Source organism: Sturnus vulgaris, chromosome 6 (genome assembly GCF_052056855.1).
Source record: "Sturnus vulgaris isolate bStuVul1 chromosome 6, bStuVul1.hap1, whole genome shotgun sequence".
Taxonomy (NCBI): domain Eukaryota; kingdom Metazoa; phylum Chordata; class Aves; order Passeriformes; family Sturnidae; genus Sturnus; species Sturnus vulgaris.
In genome coordinates, this window is record NC_142248.1 from 1,278,487 (window position 1) to 1,289,038 (window position 10,552).

Sequence of the window (10,552 nt, forward strand, 5' to 3'; positions counted from 1 at the left end):
ATTCCAGATGTTCCTGGTTTCATCCTGAATGCACCCCGGGAACATCACACATCCCTCCTGTACCGCCTGACTCCGTTTGCATTTTTAGCAGAGCATGGAAGACCTCTGAATGGAAGCTTTAATCCAATAGCAGCTGGATTTCTTAAGAGAAAATGACATTCACTTACTAATGAAAACAGTGTTTGGGCTATGATGAGTAACTTTTTCCATGAAAACCATACATCCTCCCACCACCAAGAAGCCCAAAATGGAATTAAGGCTCTTTCTTCCCAAAGCAAAGAAAACAAGAGGGAGAAAACATCGTCAGCTTGCCACAGTAACTCTGCCTTCCACTGTACCTTGCTTGGGATAATCTCATTTTTAATAGAACAACTTGTTCCAGATAAAAGCTTGGTATTTTCTCCCCTTCCATCCTGCAACTGCTCTTTGCCAATACGAGAGCCTGAAGAGCTCCAGTCGCTGATGGCAGTGCCATGCTCATCTCTAGGCTGCACATCCTCATACATACCACTGCCTTGTTCTGCTGTGGCTATCTCTAATCTCCCACAGGTTATCCCACTGATCTTTGTGTTCCCAGCTCGTCAGACAGCAGTGCTGTACAGGCTGGGGCTATCACTTGTGATACAAGTGCTATACTTGAGTACAGGTGTATACTTGAGTACCCAGCACAGCTCTCCATTTAAGTTCTTGGGGACTGCAATAATCTAAAAGTCGCAGCTTCAGCGACGCCAGCAGCGTGTGGGACTTTGACCTGCTTTCCAAAAGCTGACCTCCCAGCCTGCTGTCCTGCTGCCAGCACCATGAAACTCGTACAAGGCACACCAGTGGTGCTGCCCAGGATGGGGCTGGCCCCAGAGCTCACGCCCTGAGCAGCTTCCCAGCGCAGCAGAGGTGCTGATGCAGGCTCCGACATTTCCTCTTTACCGCTATTTTCCAGCTCCCAGAGATTTATTGCTTCTTCCACAGACATCTAGACTCTTCCAGCTGGATCCTGCCTGCCCAAGGCTTGCTTTTTCAGGAATGCTGTTCCTGGTTTGACACAGTGAGGGAAAGTCCCATCAAATGCTGCCTAGGGGAGGGAAAAGGCAGGCCCTGTGTCCCCAAAGGTGATGGGATGGTATCCCATGTGAGGAGGTATCACCATGATGAAAGCAGGTGTGCAGTCCTGGTGCAAATCCACATAGTGAGGCTCCCTTCCTGGACTGAGCCTCGCCAATGGACATGCTGTTCACCCTAAAATTTCTAGATCCAGCTGTGGGGCAACTGAACAACTTAGTCACTCCTCTCCACAAGAAGTTCTTCTTCATTAGGGGTGCAAGGAATGACTCCATTCCCCTTTTAATGTGGTGCACCTCACTTCTGAGCTGCCTGTTGCTCCCTAACTCCCACATGCCAGGATGTGCATCACCTCCCCAGTCCCTTCCGCTGCCCCCAGACTTTTTCCTCCTGCTCCCTTGCCTCCACCCTTCTCTGAAACAGATTTCCTGGAAAGGAAGGAGGAGAAGAAAGAAGTTCTGCCTATGGGGCAGCTTGCTGGGCATGCTAAAGGAGAGCAGACAGACATCCTGTGACTCAGGTCAGTGAAGGGGCCAGCAGTTTCATAATGCTATATTTTAGCAGTGCCCCTTCCCACAGCCACGGCTGGTCCTTCTTCCCAACCTGTGAGAGACCAAGGGCTGGGAGAGGCTCTTGCCTTGCTGGAAAAATGCTGCAGGCAGAGCTCACGCCACCATGCCTGGGAAATACCACAGTTACTAACAAGAAGCAGGATGCTGCCAAGAAAGCTTAATGAATTTTAGCTGGTTTATGATTAAGAAGGATGACTGGAGATTTTTAACAGGTTCTCATGCTGCAGAGGTTTGCAATTTCCCTTACACCACCTGGAAGCAGAGCACCCAGACCCCACCCGAGAAGCCCAACCAGGGCTCCCCGTGGCTCGTTTCCAACACAGCCTGCAAAGCAGCTGAGATGGAGTAACAGTGAATCCTCCTCCTTTCAAGTGTGGGGAACCAGGATGAAGAAAAGCAAAGTGCTTTGCCGAGGTTGAAATATCTTCCCATGCAAGAAGCCTCTCATACGGCCAGGAACAAACTATTTGGGGTTTTTGCTCCCAGGTAATTTGTGGGTCTCTAGGGGAAGCAGCATGAGCGGAGAAAAAGCAAGGAGATAGAGAGTCATAACTTGATGGGAACTACCTTTGGAAGAGCAGTACAAGCCCTTGCAACATCGGTGCTAGCACATTACAGGTCCTGCACTACCAGCCTGAGGACTGAGGCAGGCAAGAGAGGGGAAATTTTAAGGTGAGATGTGCTAGAGATCACTGCTGTGCTGCACGTTGGGGTGGATGGACCGTGGGATGCCCTGGAGCCCCTTTGGGAGGGTGTAAGCAGGTGAAGGGACTTCAGTAGGACACAGAGCTGCAGTCTGACAGGCACACAACACAGAAGGTTATCTTGGCACAGGCACTCACAGGCAGGAGTGGCCGATAGGACTCTGACAGCACAGGCGAGGTCTTTCTGCTGTGCCTTCCACAGCCACGGGGCTGCACGGCCACCGAAGGTCAGGCTGAAAGTCTGCAGGTAAGACCTGCCCAGGAATTGCAGGAAAGGCATTAGGGAAGAGCACCACGGCCTGCAGGCAGGAGGAGGAGAGCAGCCTGCAGCCCTGCTCTGCTCCCAGCAGCACACCTTCCAGCAGCGGCTATTAATAGAGCTGCCAGCCAGAGCGAAATTCTCCACTGGTGCCTATAGTTACCAGCCCTACAACACTGCAGAGCTTTTCAAAACAAGCTCCAGAGGAACACTCCCAGAGGAGCAGCATGCCAGAGGCCAAATAAAACTTGATGGATGGGAGGAGGATGGAAATCCAGCACCAAACTCCAGGAGCAGGATCCTACGATGCACGGTGCCCGCAGATCGCTCCCAGCCCGATCCCTGCTGCAGAGAGAAGTAGCACTTCCCAGGGTTTAACTGCTCTCAGCAGAGAGAAAAACAATTTGAGATATTGCTTTAAAATTAATTTGGCCCCATACATAAGCATTTAACTACAACGGTGATACAACTGCTTTCCCTTCTTAATAGTACAGTGAAAGGCACTTCCACAGTGCAGGATCAAAGTATTTCTCACTGTTAAAGCTCTTGCAGAAGATAAGCATTACGGTGGCTGATAGGAGAATAATGTGAGGAAAACAGAGCAATCCCCATTCCAGCCAGCAGTGCTCCCTCCTTTCAGCTGCAGCCCAGCCCATTAACTGCAATCGGGCACCCCCATAGGGCAGGGAGCACCCATCTCTTCAAAAAACCTTCTGCATGCAGAGACTTCGGGAGAGGTTTTGTAGGTGAAGGAAGGACTGCGTTCACTTGGCAGAGTGCCCTAAAACATCCCAGGGAGACATCAGCAACAAAACTTGAGTGTAGGTACTGAGCCTGCTAAAGGAAACCTCTCCCTTGCCCTTCGAGACAGGTATTAAGTAGCTGCAGCGTCAGACACACACAGAAACATGCCTGCCTGTACATTGTCCCAGGATACCAAACAAAATCTGTGAAAGAGGATGCTGGGCCAGCATGAGGTCCTTGCTGCTTGCCAGGCTCTCTGCAATTCGCAGGGAGTCCAGCAGCCCAAGCAGCCAGGTACTATCACCAGCAGCACTGGAGCAGTGCTCAGCCCACGTCTGAACCCACAAACAAGATTTTTGTTAGCCCTCAGTTATTTCAAACCTGGGTTTCACAGCTACAGAACTGTGAGATCTTACATTCTTGGTTTAAAGCTGTGGGCAGTGGTACACAGCCACCCTCCTCACCACAATGGGTGACACCGTGGGAAAACTGCCACAGAGCTGCCACCTCCCCACACTGTCACCTCTCATCACCAAGTATCTCTGTGCAGGCTTTGCGGACTCCGGGGTGCAGTTAACAGATCTTCCGGTGCTGCACAAGAAAACAAACACCTCCTCTACCTCTTCCCTTTCAATCACCCCTGTCGAGACAGACTCTCACTTCCACCTTCCCTCTGCTCTTGCCCTTCCTTCCCCTGCACCCAGGCTGAACAACAGCCCCTCAACATACAAAAGAGTTAGACAGTGGCTGGAAAATGGCATTAGGAACAAGCTCTTCCTTTTAATTAGACACCTCTCTGGTAGGGCAGCCAGCGGTGCTCTTGACCTGGAAGGCTGCCATGGTCTGTATTAGCTAATAAGCTTGAGCAATCCTTCTCCAAGCAAGTCGATTCCTCCTTGGTTATGTTTAATTATATTTTAAAATAGCTCGCTGGCTTCCTTTGGCCTCCCCAGGGACTCTTTGCAGTGGTGGTCAGTTCAGCCCCACGTGCTGAGCTCTGCCATCAGATTTGGATAATTCAGGAGAGCAGCCATCTTCAAGGAATGGGATGGAGAAGCAGCTCAGACGCCCAGCCCTGCTCGGGCTGCCCATCACACCAGCCAAACTGCCCAGCGACAGCAGCTACTGCTCCCTCTCACAGGGCAGCATCCACTCGCCACCAGCCACCCCAAGGTTTTGGGACAACCTGGCAGCACAGAAAAGCTTTCGTGTTTCCAGCCCCATGTTTTACTAACCAGGTGAAGCCCCCAGGTGCTGACAATGGCCTCCTTCACCACTTGAGTGGGTGGGTGCCACTGTGAAACACGTGGGGACCCTCTCTCCTGGGTTTGTATATGTGGTCCATGCAACAGCCACTGCTCCCTCAAGAGCCACCTTGGACCAAGCACGATCTTAGCATCTTCTTCTCAAGAATGCATGCACAAAGGAAAACCAATCACAAAAAAATCAAATAAAACTGAAACATCCCAGGTACAGTGAGCTGGCAGCCGGGTCACCTTTTTCAACACGGCAGCTTTGTGAAATTCCCCTGCGCTGCCAGGGGAGGGCAGGGGGAGGAAGCCAGAGGGGTGTCAGTTTATTTACACTCCAGCAGGATAGCAGGGCTACATAAAAAAGTTATCAGAGTAACTAAGGCTGAGAATTGCTTCCTTCTTACTCCTGAGCAGCTCAGCATGGTGCCTGCCAAACTCTGGGCTCTGCCTCTGGCTTGTTTTCATCAGCAGCACCCAGCGTCAGCTGCACACAAGGCAAATCATAAGCAAATAAGCACGGGGAGCCCATGAGCCCTTGCATAATAACCGGCTGGCAGGACTAACGGGCTGCAGGTGCCCGTCTCACACCTTCCTGTGGTTAGAGGTGGCTTCCCAACGCGGCCAGGATGCTCAGCACCACACTGTCCTTAAATATCACCCCAGGAAAAGGACCCTAGCATTTTGCTGTTAACCACAGTGTCCTCTCGAGCTGGGATTGCCAGACTGGCAGCTAACCTGCTTCGTGATAAGCCTAAAATTCCTCTCAACTATTTTAAAAAACAATACAAAAGGCCTTGAAATCTCCAAGATCTGGTATTCAACCACCATTCATGGGCTGGCCAGCCTCACAGAAAGCATTGTTAATTCTAATGAAGTCCAGGCTCCCAGTCTGCACAGGAAACAGTGCGAGGAGACCAGTAAGTCCAGCACTGGGAGCTGTTTTGGGGAGCCAGTGGGTCCCAGATCATGGGCATCCCTCCTGGGGAGGAACTGAAGCATCTGCCCCTATCCACGCACAGGGAGCACCCTCCAAAAGGGTAGGGCAGGGTACCAGGAGGCATAACGGGGAAATTAAACAGCTTGGCAATTCCTCTTGGAAGCAAAATGACCGTTTATAATAAGCCAGCTCTTTTGCAAGACTTTGAGGTGAACAACGGATCTTGCTGAGAAGTGGTGGCTGAGCAGAGCCCCCAGCATCCTTCCTGCCACCCAGGAGACCCTTCCTCCCTCGCAAAAACAGCCGGCAGCTTCTTCGACAAGAATGGCAGGAAATCGGGACCAGAAGGCAAGAAAAAACCCTAGGGTAAGCAAGATACCTCGGAAGGAACAACACTTCACAGACAACCGTACCCGCCTCCATCCGGCCATTTTAAGGGTGGAGGAAAAGGTTAAAAAAGAACAACCCAGAGCTGTCCCTCATTCATGCAGCCGGTGACACATCAGGTATCAATTAACGCCGCTGTTATCACAGCTTGTCCTCTCCCTCTGGTCAGTGTTATACCCAGAAACAAGGCGGACAGGCCTGAAGTGAGTTAAGCCCTACAGCTCCCAAGGATGGGGACATCCCCAGGCAGAGGCTCCAGCCAGGCACTGCAACTCCAGGGGCCAAAGCAGGGCTTGCTCTGGAAGCTATCGGTCCCCTTCCCACTTCTCCAGCTGTAAGCAAGCGTTGAGGGAAAAAAAAAAACCAACCCAAATCCTCGACAACAGAGCGGGATGTCACAAGGGCTAGAGGGCATCGGACAAGGGGCATCCAAGCCTGGCAGGGTGGGGCTGGACTCAGTTCCAAGACAAAAAAGCATTGCGTGGAATAGGAAGCGGAGTATTTAAAACACGAAAGCAGCAGCCTGCTCGGGCATATCTGGTTGCCCCGAGCACAGGAGCAGGGAGAGAGGGGAGCCCGGCCAGCCAACCTCGCCCTGCCAGAGGCTGCTTCTAACCGGGACAAACCTGGCTCGCAGGGAAACCGGGACACGCCGCTTTTTGCTAAATTAGCCGCACGTCTGGACGGATTATTTCATGAGAAACTTTCTCAGGAAGGGCAGCCTCTCCAGCCTGGATAGAATTTGCATCCTAAAATAACTTCCCGGGCGGCGGGGCCGTGTCCCGGCTCAGCTGCGGGGCGGGGGGCGCGGAGCCAGCCCCGAGCCGCCCCCCGTGTTTGCCGAACGCCCCCTCCTCTGCGGCAGGGCCGGCCCCTCGCTCCCCTCCCTTCCCTTCCCTCCGCCTGGCAGCATCCCTGCATCCCTCCCTCCTCCCCTCCCTGCCTGCGGAGCGCCGCTTTCCCCAGCGCAGACCCACAGCAAGAGGGGCTGCGGGAACCCCCCAAGCCGGGCTCTGCCCGCCGCCCTGCCGCTCCCAAAGGCGCCCATCAACATCCGGACGCGAGCATCTTAAAGCTCTTCTCCAGCCTCAAACCATCCTACGGTTCTACCTCCCCCGCCGCGTATCTATTTGAAAACCAGACATAAATAGATACGCACAATTACATGTACAATTACATACACACGCGTGCATCAGAATGAAAAAGCAAAGGGTAATCAGCCCCTCCGCCCTCCAAAAAAAGAGGGGAGAGAGAAAAAGAAGCAGCCCCTAAGGCACATCCCAGACAGCAAGTCTCAATGCTGGGGGACAAGAAGGAGGCTAAACCCAGGCGCAGGCAGACGAGCTACATATACTGCATCCCCCTTATTTAAAGGCTGAGGGGGTCTCAGGCCCCACTCCCCACCGCCCCTGTGCTCACCCAGAAGATGAAGTTGAAGACGAAAAGGAGGTATTTGATGCACTTGGTGCAGCCTTCCACTCCCATGGCGACGGCTCTCCCAAATCTGTGCTGCCTGGCTGAGCGGGGCGGCGGCGGGCGCTGAAAACCCGCCCCGCTGCCTGCCCCGGAAACGCCTCCGGGACCCGCCCCTGGATCCGCCGGGATCCGCCCCGGGACCCGCCGGGATCCGCCCCGGGACCCGCCGGGACACGCCCGGGACACGCCCCAGGAACGGGGAACGGCCGCATGCACCCCCCCAGGCTTCCTAAAACTGGGGGTCGCCTGCTGTTCCCCCTTTTTTCTTCTTTTTTTTTCTTTTCTTTTTTCCTTTTTCTTCCCCACTTTTCTCATTTCCTATTTTTTCCTAATTCCTCTTTTTTCCTTTTTGCTTTCCCCCCTTTTTCTATTATTCCCCCTTTTATAAGTTTTCTTTTTTCTTCTTCTCTTCTCTTCTCTTCTCTTCTCTTCTCTTCTCTTCTCTTCTCTTCTCTTCTCTTCTCTTCTCTTCTCTTCTCTTCTCTTCTCTTCTCTTCTCTTCTCTTCTCTTCTCTTCTCTTCTCTTCTCTTCTCTCTTCCTTTTTTCCTTTCCTCCCTTCTTTCTTTCATCTTCACTCATTTTTTTTATGACCTCTTCCCTCCATTTTTCTTTTTCCCCCTTTTTTGTATGTGCTCTCATCTATTTCTTTGTTTTCCCCTTCTTCTCGCCCTCCGAGGGCAGCTCACAAGAAAGTTTCCTACACTCAAGTAGGAGCCACGGGGGCAGCTCTTGAAGGGCTGTAGGAGCCCCAGATTTGACTGTCCCTTAAAACTCACTGCCACCTCCTAAACATCACCAGGCAGCCTGGGGTGCAGGGAGAAATCTCTGTGAATAGGCTGCAGGAGGTTTTGTATTTCTACACAGAAAGGTTTGAGAGTGCATTCATGAAGGGGTCCTCCTCACCCTCCAAAAAAAAAAAAGAGCAAAGGACTTTTGCATTAAAACTATCAGTTTGAAATTCAGAGAAGGGTTTCCTCAGTTCCCCTTCTAATTTTATCTCTAAATCTGCTCTGCTGAACAGTTTTTGTCTCAGCTTGTGGCTTTGGTACTGCAAGCAATGGCATCAAGCTCAGTAGAACCACTCAGCATGTTTCCCCTTGGCTACTGGGTAACAAGAGCATCAGTGGGGCTTCAGGGCTGCCCACCAAAGACATTCCCCCCCTTTTTTCTTCTTTTTAAAAAATTTTTTCCCTTTTCCTTCCCTACTTTTCCCATTTTCCCATTTTCTTTTCCCCCCTCAAATCCTCTTCTTGTTTTTTTCCCCCAAAAAAGTAAAAAAAAGGGTCACACATACCAACAGGTTTGGGAATTTTAGTTAACCCCCTCCCCTCTCAAAGCTACACAGTAGAAGCACCATGAAATTTCCCAAACTTTTGTCTGAGACCCACTTTGGCCCACTTGCTCATCCTTAGAAATAGAAATTGTTCTCACCCCGTGTCATGCTTCCAGGAAGCTCATTCACTTCTCCAGGGGCAGGGCAGGAAGTCACACCACCGGAGCATAGGAGGATGCCTGGAAAAGGCATCAGTGAGCAGCTCCAGCCGAGGTCAGCACCTCACCGAGCTAAATATGAACCTGGCACCTGTGGAAACCTGCCCTCTTCCTGCCTGGGCACTTCCCTCCACTGAAGGATCTCACTTCTGAGCAGCTTCTGAGCCAAGTATTTTCATACTCTGATAGAGTGTTCCCAGCCATGCATCCCATAGTCAGGAATGAGCTGTTAGCTGTCACACATTTCCTACACGTGTATGTTGAAATCAGGTTAGCAGCTTCTTCCAAAATCATTCCACTGCCCTCAGGGATGAGTTGGTTCAAGGCTCTGTCATGTTCATCAAAACTTTCTGTGCCCCTCAGTAACAGCCCATGCACTACATGGCAGCTGGAACCAGGAATGAATAGAAGTTGGCCCCATTCCCTAATTACTTATGCTGAGTATGTCCCCATTGTGGGCTTGCCATGGATTCATAACCCCTTTGTCTCTAAGCCACATTCACTTATCCAGACTTACCAACAAAGCTGGAGGTTCACCAGGCTATTTATGCATGTAACTGCTGTCCCAAATTATCAGCATGACCCATCTGGTTGCAGCAATAGCTGTAATCCTGTGTGGCTCCTGCTCATCAATCCAAATGATAACGGCAGGATACCAAAGTGGCTCACTTGCCACATCACCCCACAGTGTCTTCTTTTCTGCACCTCCATCCTTCACAGCTATAAATAGTAAATCCCCTCCAAAAAAAATTAAAAAAAAAAAAAAGGAAAAGAAAAGAAAAGAAAAGAAAAGAAAAGAAAAGAAAAGAAAAGAAAAGAAAAGAAAAGAAAAGAAAAGAAAAGAAAAGAAAAGAAAAGAAAAGAAAAGTAGAGTCTCCTGAAACTAGGAGACTATATGAACCAAGAAGCCTCCTGTGCACTTTAGCAGCTGGTCCCAGAAAAACTCTCAGAGATGATGCTTGGAGAGTCTGTGAGTGGGAAAGGAAGGAGCCAGCAGCAGCAAGGCCTTCAGCAGCAGCAGTCTCACTGACTATGAGGGAAAATAACTCTTAAATCAACTTTTGTGCACTGGAGGGCAGGCAACCCCAGCTGCCATCACTGCCACAAGGTTGGCACTGAAATTGCTTCCAGGAAGCTTAAGATTGCTTTTTTGTGTGTGTTGTTTTTATCCTTCACACTGTGGCTTTTCTTTTCTTGCTTTCTGCCCTTTTTTCCTCCTATGTTGACGAGTGAAGGAAAATGGAAAACAAGAAATAAACCTTTTTGTATTCTCCAAAAATTGTATTAGGCAGCAATTTGGTTTGAAGCCAACATGGACCTGCTGCTGGGACCTTCCTTCAGATTCTGTTGGAGCACATGTTGCTCAGGGGTAGCTGTGGCTTTGGCAGGGGCAGCAGGGCCACTGTCCCATCACCTCCTACATCAAGAAGCTCCAAGTTACAGCCTAAAGCCTACTGGCTTTAAACTGGCCATGCCAACAAAGTCTTCTCCAAATGTTGGAAGTGGAAAAGTATTTCAAGCTTTGTCTTTTCTTATTGTTGTTGTTACTTGAAGCAGCTCAGCTGGGTATATTTGAAAACTTTTGCCTTTAGGTTCAGGGAGAAAAACGCCATCACCATAGTACAGGATAACATATACATAGTACATAGATAACATATACTCTTTCCCAGGA

General features: G+C 50.6%; 1 protein-coding gene across 1 annotated transcript in view; it reads right to left on the bottom strand.

Annotated features, from left to right (window-relative positions):
• CD81 (CD81 molecule) overlaps nucleotides 1–7,485 on the bottom strand; it is a 29,833-nt gene extending 22,348 nt beyond the window's left edge. The window contains exon 1 of the mRNA XM_014887305.2: nucleotides 7,332–7,485. Within this exon, the coding sequence (XP_014742791.1) occupies nucleotides 7,332–7,397 (66 nt within the window). The 5' untranslated portion in view covers nucleotides 7,398–7,485. The remainder of the gene's footprint in view (nucleotides 1–7,331) is intronic.
• Nucleotides 7,486–10,552: the final 3,067 nt, after the last annotated feature.